Below are 22304 nucleotides of genomic sequence, written 5' to 3' on the forward strand. Positions count from 1 at the left end.
TTATGTGATTCCGGGATTTTCTATTATGCTCCGGGGTATTTTGCACTCCAATGTTTTTGGCCGTTAGATCAAAACCTCCGAACTATTTGGTAACGAACGAGTATTTGGTTGTACTATAAAGTCTATATAATTGAATGATAAAAGGTTGTGTAAGATTATATATAGGAAGAGTACTACATTACGAATATTTTGATTGAGTAGAAAGGAATGGATGATAATAGTGTCACTCCTTGGAAACTAAGACAAGTTGCTTTCCTATATTGCGGCCGGAGAAGAGGCCGACGAGGGCTTTAGGAGCATTGTCAAGGCCTTCAGCAATGTCTTCCACATAAGTCAATTTGCCTTGTTTGATGTAGGATATGACCAGGTCTAGGAACTTTGGATAAAGGTGAAAGTGATCCGCCACTATGAACCCTTCCATGCGCACCCGATTCCCGATCATGTACATCAAATTCTGTACACCTGCAGTCTGGCTACCGTCGAACTGGGAGATCATTCCACACGCTGCGATCCGCCCTTTGAATCTCATGTTTAGTAGCACTGCATCCAGCATCTTTCCCCCAACACTCTCATAGTATATGTCAATGCCTTCCGGAAAGTACCTGCATCATACACCCACATCTCATCGTATACTTTACTTCGAATGAATATTTGGGGATGGGGAAATCAAACTCAGGACGTCGGGTGCAGGGATGAATGCTCTTAAAGTTGATCTCGGTTACTATACCAACCTTTTCAGAGCTGCAACCAAGTCGGTCTCTTCCTTATAGTTGAAAGCTTCGTCGAATCCAAACTTGTTCTTTAGCAGATCGACCTTATATAGTGTAAATAATATTGTAAGGAGATCTATTCAAAGCTAATATAAATGACAAGTGGTTTTGATTGATGCTAGCAATTAGCATATATAGTTAATTTTAAGTTACCTTTTTTCTGCTTCCAGCAGTTCCAACAACATAGCAACCCGACAATTTGGCAAACTGGCCAACAAGCTGGCCAATCGCTCCAGCTGCGGCGGAAACAAAGACTTTCTCCCCCGGCTTAGGTGAACAAACCTCATAGAAACCGGCGTAAGCAGTCATACCATTCATGCCTGCGTAATAAGAAAGTGAAGAGATTCAATCAAGAGGATAAGTATATGTATACGAATATACAGGATCGCTCAAGCGCTAACGAGTTACCAAGAATTCCAGTATAGTAAGAGAGGGGGACATCAGTGTGCTGAATTTTTATCAAAGATTCCGTGGCCGTGATGACACTATATTCTTCCCAGCCGGTAAACCCCCAAACCAAGTCGCCTTTGGCGAATTTGGGATGGCCGGAATCCAAAACCTTAGACACTCCGTATCCGCTTATAGGCTGACCAGGTCTGTACATGTCGAGGGCGTAGGAGGAGGAAGCGTCGAGCTTCTTCATGCGCGCAGCCATGTAAGGGTCGCACGAGAGGTAGAGATTCTTGAGTAGAACGCCGGTGAATCCCCGAGGGAGCTTGAGCTTGATCTTGCTGGTGCTCACGCACATGTTGGAGTCCTTTGGATTCCCACTCATGAGATGCTCCTTAAGTAACACCTGCTTGTTGCTCACTTCCTCCACGCCCTCCGCTTCGACATTATTCGCCATTGCAGCCTCGTCTCAGTGTTAGTAACTTTTTCTCTGTTCAGTTTTGCAAGATTAGAATTAGGAAATCCAGATGCGAAGAATGCAGGGCAAATAGAAGAAGTCCAAGAGAGAAGAAGAGGGGTTTTCGTGAGTGGTAGTGGTGTGGACACACGTGCGATTGTTTGTTCTAGTTCGATGCATGGGCTAGCAATGTCGTCGTGTCCATAAATAAAGGCAAACCTCATGACTCGCCTAAAACGTGTAAATCCTTATCACCTTTTACTCGTTCAATATTTCTATATTTTTTTTTTTTGTTTGATGTTCAAAATCTTCTGTAACTAAAATTTTATGTGGCCTCTCTATTTGAGTAACATGTGATTTGAACTCAAGTATTGGAGTTTTAGACTGTTGTTTTTGTCTGGCATTTTTACCAAAATTATACATATTGACTCTCTATTCAACGGCGGATTTAAAAAAACCTTGAAGGATTTCAGTGTTAAAGTACAAGTTTTTTAGATAGAAATAAGCGCGAATTCACTGAGGCATTTTATCGAATTTTATTGCACACTTGATGGGTTCATTATCGTCAATCAAACTGATTAGTGATTGATAGAATTTGTTGAGTGTTGTCAACGTGACTTGTCAAAATATGCCTTGGTAGGCACAAAAGAGACTCATACTAAACAATGAAGGGTCCTTGGAAAGGAGGAGGATTCTCTACCCTCCTATTCCCATCCCCTTTCATCCCCCTCTCTCACACATTGTTTTTTATCTTATTATCTCTATAAAAAAATTAATATAAGATGTTGATGTGGCTTAACCGTGACCGTTCAAATATGAGGGCATGGAAGGGTAGAGAGATTAGGAGGGTAGAGAATCCTCCTCCCCTTGGAAGACCTTCAAATGTATATTTTCCATACTCCAGATGATATTGAGACCATCTTCGTTCCAATGTACATCTAAGTCTCCATGTAAAGCTTTTTCAATTATTGATGCTCTGATTTTTGAAAGAATCTCTTCCCTTGTAAGTTACTGCATGACTAATTGGAAAAAAAAAAAAGTTTGATGGCAAGCAAGTTCCTTACTACACTACTAAAGGGTGTCAGAATTGAGCAAAAGCAATTCACTGTCAGTATCATATCGGTCAACGCAGGAATGATACAGCTAGAAATCGAAATGCGGAGATCCTTTCATGAGAGAAGACCATTCATGAAAAACGAAGATTTTGACACTGTCCTTAAACTTCTGATCTTAGAATGAAAATTGGAGTCAAGTCACTCAGCATATAACAATATGTGACATATGTGAACCAATTTATCTACCAATTTCATTCAAGACTTACGAACTTCACACTCAAGTTTCATTAGTCAATACAAACATATGATATTATAAATTTCAGATAGCTAGCTATGTGCCGCAGAAGCAATTTTCCGAAGACATCAACTTCAAAATTTGGTGAAAATAGCACTAGAAATATACCTAGAATTCCAGTATAGTAAGAGAGTTGGACATCGGTGTCGTGAATCTTAAACAGGGCCTGTGTGGCAGTGATGAGACTGTATTCTTCCCACCCGGTCATCCCCCAAACGAAATCGCCTTCCTTGAACTTGGGATCCCCCGATTCCAAAACTTTAGCCGCTCCGTATCCGCTTATAGGCTGCCAGTCCACAGCATTTCAATATCTTCGATGCGATAATTATTAGAAACAAAATATAATTCTAAAATACTAAATAGGCACAAAAATGCAAGCTTTTTTGTTTGGCCAAGAAAAATGACATTACGTTCATCACAAAAATGCAAGCTTGAATTAATCTGAGTATATTGTAAAGCAGAGATATTCAAACACCAAGGGGAAATTGTGAGGAGGACCTAGAAGAGAAAAGTTCTCAATCCTTCAGCCCCATTTGCAAATATACAGAAATTAATGCTAAAAATTCTAAAAATAAAAACATGTTAGAGAGATCAGAGATGGATGATGAATTGACCGAACCGGGCACGAAGGAGGGGACATAACTGCCACCGGGTTCGCGCTTGGTCATGCGGTCTCTCATATAAGGGTCGCAGGACAAGTAGAGGTTCTTCACCAGAACCCCTGTGGAACCTTCTGGAAGCTTCAGCTTGGTGGCTGCGGCGATGACTAATTGCATATCGGATTCTTTGGGGAAGCCGGTGACATAGTCTCTGAGTATCACACGCTTGTTGCTCGTCACTTCCATTTTTGATTCTTTTTCTACTGAATTTGCTTCACTTCTTACAAACAGGGCCGATCGCCGAATGTATAAATTGCCATGTGAGCAATAAGCGATGTGAACGGCTTTGGCCGGTTGATTCATGCGTGTCACGTGTGTCCTTGTCCGCTTGGCCTACTCGATGTGCTCTAGTTACAGCATGTCCATCCCAAAATAATGTCAGACTAAATGTGTAGATAAAATTTTAAAAATTAAAAGCCATAGAAGTTAATGATTGGTTTATTACTTAAGTGTTGATAAACGTGCTTATTCCTATTAGTAACACATTATTTAGTTTACAAATTTTGTCTCTAAATTCGTCTTGGTTTGACCTGCAAATTTTGAGCGTTAACACTATCCAATCCACTAGGCTCTGGGGGAGGCTGAGTGCTGGACAGACCACACGTGCTCGAATTGCTTAGCTCATCGACTAGGTGAATCTGACGTCAGCCTAGTGTTAATCACGTGAATTTTTTTTTTTTCAGTCAGGAAATCGACAGAAATACAGAGCTGGAGCCCTCACCACAGGCGCACTCAGCTTATCTAGAGGGGGGGGGGACATGGCTATGTTTGGGCCGATGGATTTCCAATGACTATATTTTTTACCATTGAATTTTGAACAGTTAAAAAATTTTGAATTTGAAAATAACGGCTATTACATGTGGCAAATTCTGGTCCGTTGGAGGGTCTAGATTTTTCAGGCTTAAAAAACTTTAAACCAAAAAGAAAAAAAAGAAAAAAAATCCTATTATTACCGTTGGGATTACGGGTCAAAATCTAGGCTTTTGGATTAATCATACATCGTAATCCAATGGTCCATATTAATTAGGTTAGATGCAACTTATTAAAAAATACAGTAAAATTATTTAAAAATACAGAAAAATTATTCACTCTGGTATACGTTTTTTAAATGAAGAGAATCGTTATGTAAACTAAGAGCATCTTTTTTCAAAACAACATAAATAACACACCAAATAAAATTAAAAAAACACACCAAATAAACTTAAAAAAACACACTAAATAAACTTTAAAAAAGCCACCAAAAAAGCTTAATAAAAAACACCTACCACAAGCTTATTTTAAGTTTCTTGACAATCAAGTCATTTTGACGCCCTTTATATAAGTATGAAGATTGCATTCACACGCAAATAGGGACTACTGGACATCTGTGATGGAGTCAATCCCTAGAAACTAAAACCACCTGCTTTCCGACATTGCGGCCAGCAAAGAGCCCTGCCAGAGCCCCCGGAGCGCTCTCAAGGCCTTCAACGACATCTTCCACGTATATTATCTTCCCTTCTTTTATGGCAGGTAGAACTGCTTCAAGAAACTTCCCGTAGAGATGATAGTAACTAAAAGCCACGAAACCTTGCATACGGACCTGTTTATAGACGAGTGACATTAAATTATGCACACCTTCTGTCTGCTCAAGGTTGTACTGCGAGATCATCCCACAAATTGCTATTCGGCCATTCATCCTCATGTTTAGTAGGACTGCATCGAGCATCTTTCCCCCAACATTTTCAAAGTATATATCGATGCCTTCAGGAAAGTACCTGTTACGTAAATTACATATTCAGAATATACACGTTTAGCCCAATGTTTAAGCAATATATAGGAAGTGGAAAATCAACCTCACATACTCAAGAACCTTTCATTTTCTAATCTTCTCTCTCTTTCGAAAGATTGGGGATTAGATCTCAAGTTTTGTTATTGATGTTAAGGCCTTTCAGAAAAGGGGTTGTATCGTTGATACATGAAAAACTCAGTATGCCTTCAGCAGAACAAAATTAGAAACAAAAATGCCCCTTATCACCATTCATAAAGTTCTGATTTTGATCAAAAGTTAAAAACACATTACACAGATATATAGGACTAACCTTTTTAAGGCAGCATCCAAGTTAGGTTCTTCTTTATAATTGAAAGCCTCATCAAACCCGAACTTGTTCCTGAGCAAATCAACCTTAACTCGCAGAGAAGGCATACAAATATATATCATTGAAGTGCTTCAATTGACTCCAGCATGTTGAAGAATAAAAGTAAACGGGTTTAACACATTTGATGGCAATGATGATAAAAAAATCATTGGTCACCAACACCATTTGTACATCAGCACAAGATGATCTGTTTCATTTTTCAAAATTTGCAAACCACAAAAAATCGTCACACATACATGTCTTTACAAGAATATTCTGAGTCACAGCTATGAATTGCCAATTAATGTATTAATTCCTAATTTCCTATTTATTACCAAATAGCAATGACTGACCTTTTCTTTGCTTCCAACACTCCCAACAACATAGCAACCCAACAACTTTGCGAATTGCCCTACAAGTTGACCTACTGCTACAGATGCGGCAGAAACGAAGACTGTCTCTCCTTTCTTTGGACTGCAGACCTCATGAAAGCCCGCATAAGCAGTTATGCCAGGCATACCTACATCAAACAAATAAATTAGATGAGCCTTGAGCATCAAGCAGGACATATCATGCATATAAATTTTAAGCCTTACATATTACCATAAGGGTAATGCTAGGGAAATCAAAATTTTAAACCAAATAATATGGAAGTTGATGATTAGATCATTACTTAATTGTTGATAAACATGCTTATTTTATTTGGATGACACATCATTTGGTTTGCAGATTTGATTTAAAATTTTGGTTTCTCTAACATTATCCTTATTAAAAATATTTTTCACGATGGTTTAAACTGATTAGGATGGATTAATTTATCAACCACAGTCTAGCAGAGAAGAATGGTACAGATCAAGGCAATTAAGTTACTGCATGACCAATTGGAAGGAAAAAAAAAATTGTTTGATGGCAATCAAATTCTTACTGGCATAATACTACACTACTAAAGAGTGTCCGAATTGAGCAAAAGCAAAAGCAAAAAAAAAAAAAATTGCTTTACATCACACCAAACAGTATTGTACGATTACTCATGTCTGCTTCTCATGTATTTTCTTGTCACATCTTGTCCCGCCTCTGTTGAAAATTGGACTCAAGTCAATCAACATATAATAATATGTGACGACATGTAAACTGGGCTGAAGACTACTTCACACTCATTCAAGAGGTTAGTCCCTTATGAGCTTCGCACTTAAATTTCATTAGTCAAATACAAACATATGAGATCAGAGAATTCAGATAGCTAGCTATGTGCGGCAGAAGCAATTTTCCGAAGACATCAACTTCAAAATTGGTGAAAACAGCACTAGAAGCATACCTAGAATTCCAGTATAGTAAGAGAGAGGGACATCGATGTCGTGAATCTTAAACAGGGCCTGTGTGGCAGTGATGAGACTGTATTCTTCCCACCCGGTCATCCCCCAAACGAAATCGCCTTCCTTAAACTTGGGATCCCCCGATTCCAAAACTTTAGCCACTCCGTATCCGGTTATAGGCTGCCAGTCCACAGCATTTCAATATCAATGTGATCAAGTTAGTAGTACTAAATTACTTTAGTCTAAAGAAGGAGGCGAAATTGCACTGTAGAAATGAACAGTGTTTTGGTCCGAATTTCATTTTATTTACGAGGCTGCCACTGGCTCTTTCTGTCGCTGATCTTCATGCCGCGTGTTGATAATCGTGGAAAGGCAGGGGTGCGATGGTCGTTTTAGTCTGTAGGGTTTCGAACAGATTAGGTGGGTTAGGGACTTTCATTTCCTTTCTTTCTAAGTTGCAGTGGGACTCGGTGAGACCATGTCATCGATAGTGAGAGAGAGAGCGAGCGAGTAAGCGAGCAGAGAGAGAAGAGAGAGAAGAGAGATAGAGAGAGGGAGGGAGGGGGAGAGAGATAGGGATTGGTGAGAGGAAGGCATGCAGCTTACAGGCAGACAGAGTCACGAGGGGTGTACGATTCAAGGGAGAGAAAGAGATGGGATTGAGTGGTGATGCTCAATTTGGGAAGAGAAAGAGAGAGACAGGGAGAGCGCGATTTTGGGGTTATGCGACGGCGGGAGAGAGGGCGAGGGTTATTGCATCCGTGTCACTCAGTGTGGGTTGCGAGAGAGTGAGAGTTCTGCGTTCTAGGGTTTGAGAGTTGGTTTCGAGAAAGTGAGGGGGCCTAAGTGGGGGTAAGGCTTGGGCTGGGTTTGTGGAATGGGGCTGGATTAGTTACAGACAGAGAAGCGGAGGAGGGTGTGGAATGTCAGGGAGAGGAAGGGAGAGGGAGGTCTGCCAAAAAACGTGGGTTGCAGAGCTACAACGAGGGAGATGAGCGTGGATTGGCAGGGAACGGAAGGGAGAGGGAGGAGTGAGGCTTGCAAAAAGGGGGGTTGGATTGATTTTTCCTCCTCAAATCAATGGTTTGTGTCGGGATTGAGGGGTGGGTCGAAAGTGGGCATGGTTGTGAGGGAGAGAGGGATGGCAGAGACAGAGGTCATGGAGTTGGGCGTGGGAATTCCACAAATCAGTGGTGTTAATATCAGCAATGAGCATTACTGGGATGTGAGTTCTCTTAACCTTTTGATTAATTTTTTATATTTTGGCTTTTTATTAAGCTATGTAAATGTTTAATTTCCATTTGAAAACTTGGGGAATTCTAGGTATATTGTTTATGGAAGAAGCTCAGTCTCAAACGATCCCTCGATCTCTTCTCCCCCGCATATGGCGAACTCCCTCCTCCCGACCCTGAGAGGTACTGTCGTTGCCTATACTTTCTGTAATTTTTGGGGTTCGTGAAATTATTGAGTTGAATGTAGTTTTTTTTTGGTTTGAAAATTTGTGTTTTAATTGTTGCTCACTTCTTTTTTTTTTCTTGCAGTAAAAGACTTCGCATGAGCCACAAGGTTAGTGAAATTATAAAGTTGAAATTGTTAGTGTTTTTCTTTTGTTTTTTGTGAACTATAAGCTTTGTGAAATTATTGAGTTGAATGTCATTTTTTTTGTTTGAAAATTTGTGCGTTAATTGTGCTCACTCTTTGTTTTTTCTTTGCAGTAAAACACTTCGCATGAGCCACAAGGTTACTGAAATTATAGATTTGAAATTGTTAGTGTTTTTCTTTTGTTTTGTTTTGTTTTTTTTTTTTTTGTTTGTTTTTTGTTTTTTTAATTATAACCTTTGTGAAGTTATTGATTTGAAGAATGTTGTGTTCGAATGAAAATTTTGATTTGAATTATTAGATAAGCATGGAGTATGTAGGAATTCAACCCAAAGCTAGCCAAAAACTGCCTCGCCGGGCTGAGTCTGGTGCACCGGGAAGTGGTTCTGAATGACTTTCTGATGCCCTTGCCTTTACAGGTATTATTTGTTCTAATTGAAATTTCTAATAAGCAGTTAGAAGTAGGAAAGTTATAGCTTATTGTTTTGTGGAAGTTAAGTCTATCTGGGTATTCTATATTGCCATTGTAACATGCTTAAGCTATTTTGTTAGTTGTAATATCATGTGTGTCATGAAGATTCTAAGGAAATGTAGATGGGTGGAGCTCAAAACGCTTTGGTTGTTGGTCCATCTAGGAAACCGTGAGTAGTTTCTTGCTTGCAGGTTTATTAATGGTTGTTTTCGCGTTTATTTAATATATCTATGTTGCACATGTTTCAGCTTATGCCTCTTCCCATATATATTTGTGCCTATTGATTTGGTGACTCTAGCTTTGCAATTCGCAGGGATGACAAGTCTACACACAGGCACGAAGGCCGAGTCAACTCACCAATGACTCTACGAGTTCGAAAATCTGTGAAGGTACATATAGCATGATGTTAAATTTACGCAATTTTTTTTATTTTGAATTAGTTCAGAGTTTTTGGGTTTTTTACTGTTCAATAGAGCGGTAGTTAAAGCAAACATCTTTGTGTCCGTACAGTTGGTTGGAAATGAAAATTGCCCTGCATTATTTGTTAATTAAGCAAACTGTATGTAGGCTTTTAATCATATTGGTTGTTTCGGAATTTCGTAAAAGATTTTTTGTATTTTTATAGGTTGGAGCACCAGGAACGTGATACTCAGTCTAAAATCTGAACACAGTGAAGAGCTAAAGCATATCTAACTGCAAGCTGAAAACGAATTGAGAGAGGTTCAAATAAATATCTTTGAATTAAGTTGGAACTGCTTATTTAACTAGAGTGTTATATGCTTACGTTACAAACCAGTTTATCATTTTCATAGAAAACAACTTCAATGAGGAGCGAACATGAAGCTGAGCTGACAGGTTTACGGCTTTAGCATGAAGATGAGTGTGAGAAAATGCAGGATGAATTGGATCTTCAAAAGTCTAAAGTACATATCTACCATTAAATAATTGATATTTTTGTACCTTTTACTTACGGAAGAGGGCATTACTGCAAATGCAGTGGAGAGTTTTGGTAATAAGCCACAAGAGGACCAAGAAGTGAATTCAAAGAAGGTTGGCTTTATAATAGATAACTCTCTCTCTCTCTCTCTCTCTCTCTCTCTCTCATATCCACAAACACAGATTAAATTACTATAAGTTGTTTAATTGCAGTTGATTCGATGTATTGGTTAATCTTAATTTTAGTCTGCATAAATTATTATGGCTGTGGAAATTGAACTAAAAACTACATTTCTTTTTTAAAATTGAATTTTTTATTTTTCCTACCAGGAAATAGGTGGTTACAAATTATTTACTCCACTAATAAAGAATTTGTTAAATTACTATAAGCTATTTAAATTTTAAATGTTTAATTTCCATTTGAAAACTTGGGGAGTTCTAGGTATGTTGTTTATGGAAGAAGCTCAATCTCAAATCCCTCAAACGATCTCTCAGTTGCCACTTTGTTTTCGTAAGTTGTGGAACTTGATTTTCTCTATTCGTTGTTGTTGAAGTAGCTAAGTCTTGAAGCTAAAATGTTGAAAGCCAAAAACATGTAGACAGGGGCAAGATTTGTGTGAACTACTAATTGATTCTGCATTCAATTGTAACTTTTCGTGCAGTTACATGCTGATGAAATAGAATTCAATTTTTTTATTCCCTTCTTTTTTTTTAATGCAATTACATTTATATGATGATTTACAGCGTATATTCATCTTTTAGTTTCTAATTCTTCATGCAGTCTAAGCCATGAAGGATTTGATAAACCCACAATTGATAACAATGTGCGGCGGCACCAACGGTTTAGGAGATCTAGTTTAGGTTTTGCAGAGAGAGATAGAGATCGGGAGTATCCGAGAGAAATGTGGGAGGATTTAGGCGAGGGATTTCAGGGATTTGTTTAGGGTTTCTTTTCTGCGATTTGCAGACAGAGAGATGGGACAAGGGTAAGAGAGAGATGGGAAGATTTTCTGCGAGGGTAAAGGGAACAGAAAAAGCATTTCGTTTTCCATTTGTTTCCTCAAACCCTTGGGATTTCTACGATTGCAGAGAGAGAGAGAGAGATGGGGGTGTCCGTTAGGTCCCCTTTAATTGTCACTTTTGTGATTTGTCCACCCTTGATTGTTGTGTGATTCATTCTCACAAACGTTCTATGCACAAGGTTTCGTATTCTTCCTTCCTTTTAATTTTCATATTTGTGCTTAATTTCTGTTTTATTTTATTTGGTGATTAGATTAACAGACCTTGGCTATTTTGGTATAATAATTTCACATCGCGTGTTACCCTTTTGCATCACCTTAATTGTTCATCAGATGCTAACTTTTAATTATGTTTTCTTTGGGTCAGTCTCCATCTGGTACATTTGTCCATCCTTCTGGAATGGAGCACTATCTTTCTGACAGCATAAATGCTCTGAGAAACTGCTAGGGAGACAAACAGTTGTTTACTCCGTTCTAGGTATGTTTTTCTTTAGTATTTTAGAGGGATTCTTAACTATTCCCCATTGTAATCTTTACCTTTGTATCTGTCTCTCTCAAAAGACGATGAGAGTAGCAACTGTTGCAAAGCAAATTCTCGGATGTATCTAAGCATATACATAGATTGGACAAAAACCGAATCTTAAATTGGGGCAGTGTATGTGAATGCATGCAGTGTGGTTAGGTTCATTCCCACATGGGTTTTCGTCTTCTTTTCGTTAAATCGTTAGGTTCATTCCCACATGGGAGAGGTGTGTGTTTTTGCCATCAAATTGGTAGAGACGGATCTTAAGCAAATATCATGCCGTAGTGTTATTTTGTTTGCGTCTATGGAACTATATATTTACTTTGTTGTTGTTGACGGCTTCGCATGTTCTTTCCAGATAATGCTGCCTTTTTGGATTTCGTATGAGAGTCCCGGGTCGGTTCTAGACGATCAAAAGAGGGATGATCGCTGTCATTCGGACTGTGGGCGTCCACTTCAAAATCCCGCAAAATTCATGGTGAAAAAATTGAGCTCATGTCGTTGGTTTGTGCCTCTGTCCTATTTCTTATTTATTTATTTTATCAATCTTTTTCCTTCTTGGTTCTAATTGTAGCTGCTGGTTCCAATATTTCGTTGTCCTATCTGTGCATGATATCAGTGCTGCCACTTTTCATATTCTTATCAATGCTTACATCTTCACTCTTTTCCTTCTGTTTCATTTGCTTAACATGGTTTCGGCTTTTTGAGATTGTGTGTTTGATTAGCATTTGATCGTATGGTGTTAGAATTTAAATTTGATTGGTTTTTTTAAACCAAGATTGTGCGTCCTTTGATGTGGATAAATTCTGCCGCCCGGGATTTTGGTCTCTGGATTTTTCATGGTGTTATTTTTATGGCATAATCCATTGGTGTCGTGTGCATTTTTTTATCAACAATAATAAGCTTTTTCTCAGTATTGCAAACAAGTTTTCTTATAATTGAAATATTTGAAATCCCTGGTCTATAATCCTCTTGATTCATGGTTTTAACGTCTCCTGATAAAATAACTACAACGTTATCACTTCTTTCATCAGATAGATTTAAACATTCTACCCATTATTGAGTTTCTTTAACGAGTCTCACCCATTTGTCATAAAATTAGATGAGGTGACTTCATCCCATCTCAGAGTATTGTCGGAATATAATATGATATTTGATTGTTTCTCTTTTTTTTTCCCACGAGTCACAATTTGTATTTGAAACATTGTCTAATAAACTTACCAGATCTTCATCGCTTATCATACTATTACAGGTTTTGTTTTAAGGTTCTGATGGATAAAGCAAAACCTCCTACCAATTTAGCAGTGAACCAAGAATTCAGGGCTTTTATTAATGACATATCACATGCCATTTTAAAGGTAAATCTAGATGCCAATAGCTATGCAATTTAGTTTTACTTTTAGCATGTTCCGAGGGACCTTTGAATTTAAATGTTTAGTTGTTTTCGTTTTACTATCTTGATAGGTATGTGTGTATTACTATTCTGTTTATCCCCATTCTCTGGTGGTGTTTACTGCATTGTTTCTACACAATCTCTAATGGTTCCATTGCTAGACATAAAAGAAATTTCGACTATTTTTTTTTCCTATTTATTTATCTGCATTTTCGATTATAGTTTGCTTTGTGCTGGATGTAAAAGGTTTTTCTTCGATGATTATATATAGCTTCAACACATGGTGGTTAACCATGTTTTTTACGGTGGATCACTTTCGTTGATTGCAGGTTCGACAGACAGTTGAAGAACACATATGATCACCTACTTTTTACGAGGTCCTGCTCATACTTAGTTGTTTATTTTAGCATAGATTTTACACTCTTACTTTTAGGGTACGTGTGTGTGTAAAGATCATGCAAAACAATGTGACATTGCCTCTCCGTTTTTGGTATCTTTGTTTATCTCTATGAGATGAGTGCATGGTACATGTGTCTTAATTTATTCAAGTTAAATGTGTCTTATTCATGCAGTTAAGGTGAGTGCGTTCAAGTCCCGCAGCAATGTGCGGGCATATTTTCTCGTAGGAACAAAAATGCAAGCTGTTTTGTTTGGCCAAGAAAAATGACATTGGTTGGATTACGTTCATCACAAAATTAAAATGCAAGCTTGAATTAGTCTCTGTATATTATAAAGCACAGATATTCAGACACCAAGGGGAAATTGTGAGGATTACGTTCATCTCAAATCCTTCAGCCCCATTTGTAAATATAGAGAAATTAATGCTAACAATTCTAAAAGTATAACAAGTTAGGGAGATCAGAGAGGTATGATGAACTGACCGAACCGGGGACGAAGCAGCCGACATAACTGCCGGGTTCGCGCTTGGTCATGCGGCCTCTCATGTAAGGGTCGCAGGACAAGTAGAGGTTCTTCACCAGAACCCCATTGGAACCTTCTGGAAGCTTCAGCTCGGTGGTGGCCGCGGTGACTAATTGCATGTCGGATTCTTTGGGGAAGCCGGTGACATAGTCTCTCAATATCACCTGCTTGTTGCTCGTCACTTCCATTTTTTATTCTTTTTCTATTGAATTTGCTTCTCCTGTTACAAACAGAGCCGATCGCGGAATGTTTAAATGCGATGTGAGCAATCAGCAATGTCAAGTCAAGTTGTTAACGGCATTGGTCGTTTATTTCACCTTTGTCGATGCCGCTTTGCCGACTTGATGTCCGCTTTGCCGTCTTGATGTCCGCATCTTGATGTCCCCTTCGCCGTCTTGATGTCCGCATCTTGATGTCCCCTTTGCCGTCTTCATGTCCGCTAGTTAGAGAAGAACCTTGATGAATTTTCAACGTTGGTTGAACAAGGAGACGTCTTTCCAACTCAGAGATGGTGGGGAGCCTCCACGTTATAGTAAGTGTACTTTTCTTCTAATTTGTTTCATCAGATGAATTTTTAACAATTGCACACTAGTAATCAGTGAAGAAAATCAATTTATGTTGGGTGGTCCTAATACATTAAAATAGGTGTTTGTGTGGTCCTATCATTTTCGTACTTGAATGCGTTGGTTTTTATATGACACAAAAAAAATGAATTTGTTGGTTTGTGGTTGGACTTTTGGGATTTGGGGTTTTACTAACTTAGTGATTCAAACTAATTCATACGGATTCTACTTTTGAGACATCAGCTTGAAGCAACATGTAGATTCTCTACTTTACTGCGATTTTATTATACTGTTAAGAACGTAAGATTAGAAAGAAAAGAAATGAAATTGTATCAGAAAACAATTTCTTTTCTTCTTCTGTATTGGCACATGAACTGCACCTACAGAGCAATCCATTTCTTCATTTCTTCAACCCCCAATACCATAACAATTTAGTGGATCATGCATTGCTCAAAATGCTGGGGGAGGCAAGTTTCAAGTGACACGCATGTATGGGGCACAATATGCAGTGGATTTAAATAGGTACTCATGTTCATGTAGAAAATGGGATCTATGTGGTATTCCTTGTTGTCATGCCATGGCTGCGATTACAAGACAACAGAGGAGGCCATGTTGGCCAAACTACAAAAACTACAAGTGAAGGGTGATACCAGCACCAATCTGTGATGCATCCAAGAGGAAGCCAAGAAGTGCTACAACACCAATCAGTTATAATTAGAGAACCAAGTGGCAACACTTCCAACAAAGGTACGAGCAAACTATCCAAGAGTATACTACTGAGTTCCACAACCAATCTAAGGTTTTCGATATCGATGTCAATGACTACGGTGTGTTCATGAAGTACATCGGAGGTCTTGCCGACAGCATTCAGAATGAACTGAAATTATTCACTGTAGAGACTACTGAAGAAGCTACTACTAAGGCCCTCCCATCGAGAAAAAAAACAAAAGAGCTAACCTAAAAGATGACAAACAGAAACTTGGCAGTAAATCTGATTGGAAGAAAAAAGGGAAGGAAAGAAAGGAAGGTCCAACACAAAAGAACTATTGTGATCACTTTCAAACCAGTAGACATGCCAAATACAAGTGATGGATACTTCACCCTGAGTTATGACCGAAGCAAGTGATCCACAACCAGAGGAGAAATGACAAAAAGGCTACCTTGACTAAGCAAAAAGTAGAAGAGTTTCCAGAACTGAGGAAGCCTGATGCTACTCTTGCCCTTATGACCAAATAACAAATGTTGTAGATTCTCATAGTTGTGAAGAGTTGTTTCATGTGAATATTCAGGTGAAATAGAATGTTGTGCAAGCCATCACTGACCTTGGAAGTCAGAAGAACCTAATTTCGAAGGCTCTAGTTCAGAAGGTGGGCTTAGACACCACACCACATCCTAAGCTGTACCCGTTAGGATGGATTCAGAAGGACGTTGACTTACAAATCATGAAGCAATGTACCTTCAAATTTGCAGTCACTAATCGTTGATATCAAAATTAAAATGGAAAGTTTTTTATTTGCTTGTAACTTGTGTAATGGCTTTGAAATTTTAATTGATGTAGGAATGGAAATTCAAAATGTTTTTTATTCAACAATAAATTTTCAGATTAATGTACCCTATTGATTTAATAAAAAGGCTTATTATATTACCACCTCACAAGTTGTTGAATAAACTCCACATACTTGATACACCCTATATTTACTTTTTCAATAAAAAATTATCTTAATACACCCCACTTCCTTTCCCATAATACCCTCGTACACCACATTCTTAATATACACCTTACATTTTCTACATACACCCCACAATTTTTATACACCCCACATTTCTCAAATCTTATAACACTCATTTTTAATTTTGCCGAATGATTTCAAACCATTTGAACGTTAGTTTGCCGAATGATTTCAAATTGAATGATTTGAAAAAATGTTTAGGTTCATTTGAACCTTTTTCAATAACAATAATAATGATTTCAAAGCTACCATGTTGTTTCCATTTTCTTGTGCATATTTTGGTCGAACCAAGTTGACCTGCAAGAAAGCACTTTATGAATGCCATTGACTCAATCTGCAATCAGTTCGCGGGCCATGGTTTTTGAATTATGAGATTCATAAGTGCTAATTCTTGAATTATTAGATTGAGTGAGATTAAATAATTATTGATGTCATCGAAATCACTAAAACAATGAAAAATATGAAGTCTTACATCATATGAAGCTTTTGAAACACCGATTTGTGTTCAGGTCAAAAATAATTTTTCTCAATCAACATGTTTGTAGTTTTATTGCTTAGGGTTTTATTCAACAATGGAGGGTGGGAGGGGTTTTGATAGTTGAAGTAGATAAATAATATGTTAAAAGTGATTTGGGGTGTATTTAGAAATTTTTTATATTTTTTTTAAACCTAATAAGGTCAAAATTGTCATTGCATAGTAGGGTAAATAAGTTATTAATATTAAATTTTAATGTGGGGTACATTCAACATTTTGTAAGGTGCTAATATAAAATGCCAATAAAAACCATGCTTTTGTTTTCTTTAAAACAAAAAGGGTGAAAAAATGATGTGTCTAGTATGTTTTGTTTTATTTTTCGAATATCAATGTACCTATTTTTTTTGTTTTTTTTTGTTTTGAAAAGATTAGTTTACCTACTTAGTACTAATAGTTTTGGTCATTTTGAAACATAATGCACCTGTTATCAAATTTTTGGATCTGGAAAATAATAGGTAAATTAGTAGACATATTATTGATATAGGTAAATTAGTATAATATTTCATACATGTTTATCATGCATTCTGAGCCTCTATTAGTAGGCATATTATTGATATTTCTCATATAAATATACTTATTAGGCATACTATTGGTATTTCTATTTCTCATATAAATATATTTATTATTAAATCTACAAAATATAGGTAAATTTGTTGGTATAATAAATTAATAGTATAGGGGCTCGTTGCTCATCATAATTAGGGTGAGTTATGATTACCTTTATTGACTTAATGAGGGAGTTGTGGCATAAGTTGTAAATATATTGTAAAAACAGGTCACTTATTTGCTTACATGTCAGTTTATTTGAAAATTGGGTTTTATTTAGAGGTTTTAATTTATGTGGGTTTTTGTTTATGAAATGCAAATTGCTTGGGCTTATATATAAGGATCCCTTAAAATAATAAATTATGTTTGACCTATGGTTCTTTCGTCCTTTTGATTGGAGGTTTTTTTTGTCACAGAGCTATGTTCGGCCCCTCGGTTGAAGATAGTAAGAAATATGATCTAATATTGTTCATTAAAATATTAATTTCTTGGAGGATTATATGATTAAAAAGAAGAGAGCTTTAATGAAAAGGGCTTGGACTAACAAATATTTAACCAAAAACCATCTCAAAATGTTATTTAACCAAAAGGACTCAAAGTTTAATAAAAAATCATCCAAAACTATTGCCCACGGGCCGAAAGGATAGGATAATTTCTTTGAAAGGAAAATTGACAAGTATGAAACAGAGAGAGCAGGAAATTACCATGGAGGACTATGAAGGGTACGGAAAGTGAAGTTGGGATGGATATCAAAGCCACGATGAAGGCGACGACCAACTCCATAATCTTCTCTTCTGCCTTCTGGATTGTAGTCTCTGAAAATTCTTTCTTCTTTTTTTTTTTATTTTTTTATTTTTATATATATAAAAAATTAATAAAATAGTTAATATTTGTTTATGGTAATAGCAATGGTGGTAGTTGGTGTGTGATTGGCGGATTAAGAAGCTTAAAACATGGAGGCACAAGTGATACCCATTTCAAAAACAACCAAATCAAAGTTCAAATCAAAGTTGAAAAAGGAAGCATTCATCGGAATAAAGCCGCCGAAACAAGTTCAAAGAAGTTTAATGGCAAAAATTGACGAAAAAGTGTCTGGAAAAAAAAAAAAAAAACCAAAACATAAAATTGTTTCTGGAGAATCCAAAACATAACAATGTTTCTGGAAAAAAAAAAAAAAAAAAATCAGATACAGTGTTTGTTTTGTCTGTGCACAAAAAAACACTGCATCTGGAAAGAAAAGAACCAAAATTCAGAAATAGTGACTTAAATTTCAGAAACAGTGTCTTAAATTCCAGAAACAGTGATTGAGATTCCAGAAACAGTCTATGTTTTAACCTTTAACTGTTTCTTTTCTTTCATGCATCAGTTGATTATATTTAAGAAACAAGGTGTTTAATTTGCTTTGATTGTCTCTGAATTTTAAGTAACATTGTTTCTGGAATCTAAGTCACTGTTTCTGGATTCAAATGAAATAGATACAATGTTTCTTAAATATAATCAATTGATACATGAAAGAAAAGAAACAGTCAAAGGTTAAAACATAGACTGTTTCTGGAATTTAAGACACTGTTTCTAGAATTTAAGTCACTGTTTCTGGATTTTGGTTATTTTCTTTCCAGATACAATGTTTTTTTGTGCACAGACAAAACAAACACTGTATCTAATTTTTTTTTTTCCAAAAACATTGTTATGTTTTGGGTTGTCTAGAAACAGTTTTATATTTTGGTTCTTTTTTTTTTCGGACACTTTTTCGTCGGTTTCTGCCATTAAACTTCTTTGAACTTGTTTCGACGACTTTATTCCGATGAATGCTTCCTTTTTCAACTTTGATTTGGTTGTTTTTGAAATGGGTATCACTTGTGCATCCATGTTTTAAGCTTCTTAATCCGCCAATCACACACCACCTACCACCATTAGTATTACCATAAACAAATATTAACTATCTTATTAATTTTTTATATAAAAAAAAAAAAAGAAGAAAGAATTTTCAGAGACCGCAATCCAGACGGCAGAAGAGAAGATTATGGAGTTGGTCGTCGTCTTCATCGTGGCTTTGATATCCAATCCCAACTTCACTTTCCGTACCCTTCATAGTCCTCCATGGTAATTTCCTGCTCTCTCTGTTTCAAACTTGTCAATTTTCCTTTCAAAGAAATTATCATGTCCTTTTCGGCCCATAGACAATAGTTTTGGATTACTTTTTATTAAACTTTGAGTCCTTTTGATTAAATAATATTTTGAGGTGGTTTTTAGTTAAATATTTGTTGGTCCAAACCCTTTTCATTAAACAAAACTTATAACATGATTTTTTATTAAAACTAAAACTTTTCAAGCCATTTTCATTAGTTTCGGATGGCCTAACTGGCGTCAGGTTCACGCTTGGTCATGCGGTTTCTCATATAAGAGTCGCAGGACAAGTAGAGGCTCTTCACCAGAACCCTTTTTGAACCTTCTGAAAGCTTGAGCTGGGAGGTGGCGGTGGTGAGTTGCATGTCAGATTCTTTGGGGAAGCCGGTCACATAGTCTTTCAGTAGCACCTGCTTGTTGCTGATCACTCCTTCTGTACTCGCCGCCATTGATGGATTGATGCTTATTTCTCTTCCTTATCTCTTTTTACTAACTCTCTGTCTCTCTGTCTCTCTCCTTCTCTCTCTTTATATAGGAGGATCCGAGGAGGGCGATATGAGCGATTTGGAATGGGAATTGGTGTTGAATATAGTCCCATATTAAGAAAATAGAATATAGTCCCATAAGTCTACAGTTCGACTTCTAATAAAGTTTTTTTGTAATGACATTTAGTCCCATATTACCCTGAAATTTAATACTTAGAAATTGATGATTAAGTTAATATAATATTGATGTTTAGGAGTGAACTAATGGTCCGTCTCTCTAAATATGTAGCATGATATCAGAGCAGGTTTAAATGTGAGTTTGTGAGTTCTGTGTGCGCTCAAGCTACTAGATTTAATGTAACACCATGCTTTCGTGCTTAATGTCCGAAGTAAGATTGGTTGCATGTGTGGCTTAGCATGGTCGTCTTACGTAAGAGGACACATTGAATGTAAGTCCTGTCAGCAAATTGAGTAAATAAAATGAAGACTTTAGATGCGGTCTCTAACTACTAATGCTCTTTGATTGAGACATTGACATTAATGTAATAATGTATTTTTATGTGGGTCATTATATTTTTAAATTAAGAATGAAATTTCTAGTTGTTTATATTAGGGAGCTTTATATGAGATTTTAAATAAAACTCATAATTTATGAGATTAAAAATATTAGAGGATAAATTATACTGTCCAATATATTGTGTGTATATATAAACATTGGTACGTACATCAAAACTAACCGAAAAATTATTGTATCAAAATATGGGTACATTCTTCAAAAACACAAAAACAAAAAAAAGATATCAGGCTTAATAATGTTATTAAATTTCTTCCATTAAACTTGACATGGATACGTTCTCAAATCAACGAAATAGAATGTACCCATATAACTTTAAAAAGTGGATTAGAAAAAAATTGAATGGATTTTATATAAAACATGGGTACATTTTATATTAAAAAATGGTACATTTTACATATAACAAATTGGTATATTTAAGAACGGTACATTTAAGATTAGCAAAAAAAATTAAAAAATTATATGAATGTACCCATTTAAGATTACAAAATCGAAAATCTTTTTATAAAAATTAATGGGTACAAATGTCACATCCCGCCCCAGGCTCCCACCACATCCCGGGCTCGACTCCACCGTAGCACGATATTGTCCGCTTTGGGCCCCGACCATGCCCTTACGGTTTTGTTTCTGGGAACTCCGAAGTTAAGCGAGTTCGCGCGAGAGCAATCCTAGGATGGGTGATCCACTAGGAAGTGTTCATATGAGTTCCCAGAAACAAAACCGTGAGGGTGTGGTCGGGGCCCAAAGCGGACAATATCGTGCTACGGTTAGGAAGTTCTCGTGTGAGTTCCTAGAAACAAAACCGTGAGGGCGTGGTCGGGGCCCAAAGCGGAAAATATCGTGCTACGATAGAGTCGAGTTCGGGATGTGGTGGGGGCCCGGGCCGGGATGTGACAACAAACTTATTCTAATTTTATCTTTTTTATTTTGGAAATGTTTTGAATTGAAAATTAATTAAGAGTTTAATAAGGGTGTGAGTATTAAAACCCTAAATTATTACTAATATATATTCTAAAAAATTACATAACTGACATCTATATTCTTTAAACATTAATGTTAGGAATTTCGATTAAAATCTGAAAACTTATTATACCTCAGTTAATGAACATTATTAATTAAGGACCGGATACTAATTTTTTCAAATAATAAATATCGTTTTAATGCAAGTTGCTATACATGTAATAATGCCATGTTTACCTAATTAATTATGCGTACTTTGCAAGATATGATGAGAGTGGGAGGGAGGGAACTGGGAACTGGGAACTGGGAAGCACAAGACAAGAGGGGACAAAGAGGAAGTGCTAGTGGCCTGGCCTGGCCTCGTGCGTGAGTCGTTAGTCACCCTTTCCCTCCCACTTTGACAATTTTATTTTAATTCAAAATTGTCGAGATGGCTGGCCGCATAAATATATCTTTATTTCGGATCTTGATGGATGGATCGATCATTGATGGATGCGTTCGGCTAAAAAAATGGGACTATTTATATAAATTAAAAAAAAAAAAATCAAGGCCCACATATATAATTATAAAAGCAAGGGCAAAGGTGGATTATGTGTTTGTTTTTATATATGGATAGGAATTTACCCTCCCTCCCTCGAGCAACTTTTTGTGGTATTATGGGTGATGTTAAGAGACCAAATTTTTAAATAAAATATACAACTTAAATGATGTAGTTGTAGATAATTAGATAATTAATTAAGTGTGTGTGTGTGTTTTTTTGTTGAACAAACGATAGAATCTATACTAAGAGGAAAAAGGATAGGTTAAGCCTCACAATGAGCTAACACTAATGTGGTTCCAATTGCTAGGGCAATGAACTCTAGCCTAT

The 22304-nt window shown here is 36.8% G+C and overlaps 3 protein-coding genes across 12 annotated transcripts; 1 reads left to right on the forward strand and 2 right to left on the reverse strand.

Annotated features, from left to right (window-relative positions):
• Positions 1 to 130: 130 nt before the first annotated feature.
• Positions 131 to 3856, reverse strand: LOC137746683 (2-alkenal reductase (NADP(+)-dependent)). Of its 5 annotated transcripts, XM_088690150.1 has the most exons (6): positions 3582 to 3851; positions 1856 to 1872; positions 1179 to 1366; positions 924 to 1090; positions 732 to 814; positions 131 to 602 (listed from the first exon to the last, which is right to left on the reverse strand). In XM_088690150.1, exons 1-6 carry the CDS (start codon positions 3810 to 3812, stop codon positions 224 to 226), a joined length of 1065 nt encoding a protein of 354 aa, XP_088546276.1. In that variant the 5' UTR covers positions 3813 to 3851; the 3' UTR covers positions 131 to 223. The 5 variants fall into 5 exon arrangements, with proteins under 5 accessions (XP_088546276.1, XP_088546277.1, XP_088546275.1 ...); XM_088690151.1 differs by lacking the exons at positions 1179 to 1366; positions 1856 to 1872 and adding an exon at positions 3076 to 3253 and having other exon boundaries at positions 3582 to 3856; XM_088690149.1 differs by lacking the exon at positions 1856 to 1872 and having other exon boundaries at positions 3592 to 3850.
• A 966-nt stretch (positions 3857 to 4822) lies between these two features.
• Positions 4823 to 19887, reverse strand: LOC137746685 (2-alkenal reductase (NADP(+)-dependent)-like). Of its 3 annotated transcripts, XM_088690156.1 has the most exons (6): positions 19740 to 19887; positions 13877 to 13992; positions 7056 to 7233; positions 6094 to 6260; positions 5705 to 5787; positions 4823 to 5380 (listed from the first exon to the last, which is right to left on the reverse strand). In XM_088690156.1, exons 1-6 carry the CDS (start codon positions 19864 to 19866, stop codon positions 5002 to 5004), a joined length of 1050 nt encoding a protein of 349 aa, XP_088546282.1. In that variant the 5' UTR covers positions 19867 to 19887; the 3' UTR covers positions 4823 to 5001. The 3 variants fall into 3 exon arrangements, with proteins under 3 accessions (XP_088546282.1, XP_088546280.1, XP_088546281.1); XM_088690154.1 differs by lacking the exon at positions 19740 to 19887 and having other exon boundaries at positions 13877 to 14296; XM_088690155.1 differs by lacking the exons at positions 13877 to 13992; positions 19740 to 19887 and adding an exon at positions 13771 to 13870.
• LOC137724428 (uncharacterized) lies at positions 7573 to 9844 on the forward strand. Of its 4 annotated transcripts, none has more exons than XR_015960231.1 (7): positions 7573 to 8278; positions 8377 to 8468; positions 8595 to 8619; positions 8769 to 8819; positions 8954 to 9071; positions 9205 to 9293; positions 9438 to 9844. XR_015960231.1 is itself a non-coding variant. In XM_088690157.1 (5 exons), the coding sequence occupies exons 1-4, from the start codon at positions 8045 to 8047 to the stop codon at positions 9044 to 9046; spliced, it is 444 nt and encodes a 147-aa protein (XP_088546283.1). In that variant the 5' UTR covers positions 7573 to 8044; the 3' UTR covers positions 9047 to 9071; positions 9438 to 9844. The 4 variants fall into 4 exon arrangements, 1 of the variants encoding a protein (XP_088546283.1); XR_015960232.1 differs by having other exon boundaries at positions 8769 to 8793; XR_015960230.1 differs by lacking the exons at positions 8595 to 8619; positions 9205 to 9293 and having other exon boundaries at positions 8769 to 8793; positions 9438 to 9513; positions 9750 to 9844.
• Positions 19888 to 22304: the final 2417 nt, after the last annotated feature.

This window comes from Pyrus communis, chromosome 2 (genome assembly GCF_041283825.1).
Source record: "Pyrus communis isolate YQ-2024b chromosome 2, ASM4128382v1, whole genome shotgun sequence".
Taxonomy (NCBI): Eukaryota; Viridiplantae; Streptophyta; class Magnoliopsida; order Rosales; family Rosaceae; genus Pyrus; species Pyrus communis.

Coding starts and splice junctions, on each gene's coding strand:
- LOC137746683 (XM_068486688.2), bottom strand. CDS start 1,617: ATGGCGAATAATGTCGAAGCGGAGGGCGTGGAGGAAGTGAGCAACAAG. Junction 1,091..1,178: donor TTACTATACTGGAATTCTTG/GTAACTCGTTAG, acceptor CTTATTACGCAG/GCATGAATGGTATGACTGCT. Junction 603..731: donor TTGGTTGCAGCTCTGAAAAG/GTTGGTATAGTA, acceptor TGTATGATGCAG/GTACTTTCCGGAAGGCATTG.
- LOC137724428 (XM_088690157.1), top strand. CDS start 8,045: ATGAGCGTGGATTGGCAGGGAACGGAAGGGAGAGGGAGGAGTGAGGCT. Junction 8,469..8,768: donor CCTCCTCCCGACCCTGAGAG/GTACTGTCGTTG, acceptor TTTTCTTTGCAG/TAAAACACTTCGCATGAGCC. Junction 8,794..8,953: donor CACTTCGCATGAGCCACAAG/GTTACTGAAATT, acceptor TTGAATTATTAG/ATAAGCATGGAGTATGTAGG.
- LOC137746685 (XM_088690156.1), bottom strand. CDS start 19,866: ATGGCGGCGAGTACAGAAGGAGTGATCAGCAACAAGCAGGTGCTACTG. Junction 13,993..19,739: donor CCAGCTCAAGCTTTCAGAAG/GTTCAAAAAGGG, acceptor TGAAGCTTCCAG/AAGGTTCCAATGGGGTTCTG. Junction 5,788..6,093: donor GTGTTGGAAGCAAAGAAAAG/GTCAGTCATTGC, acceptor CTGCGAGTTAAG/GTTGATTTGCTCAGGAACAA.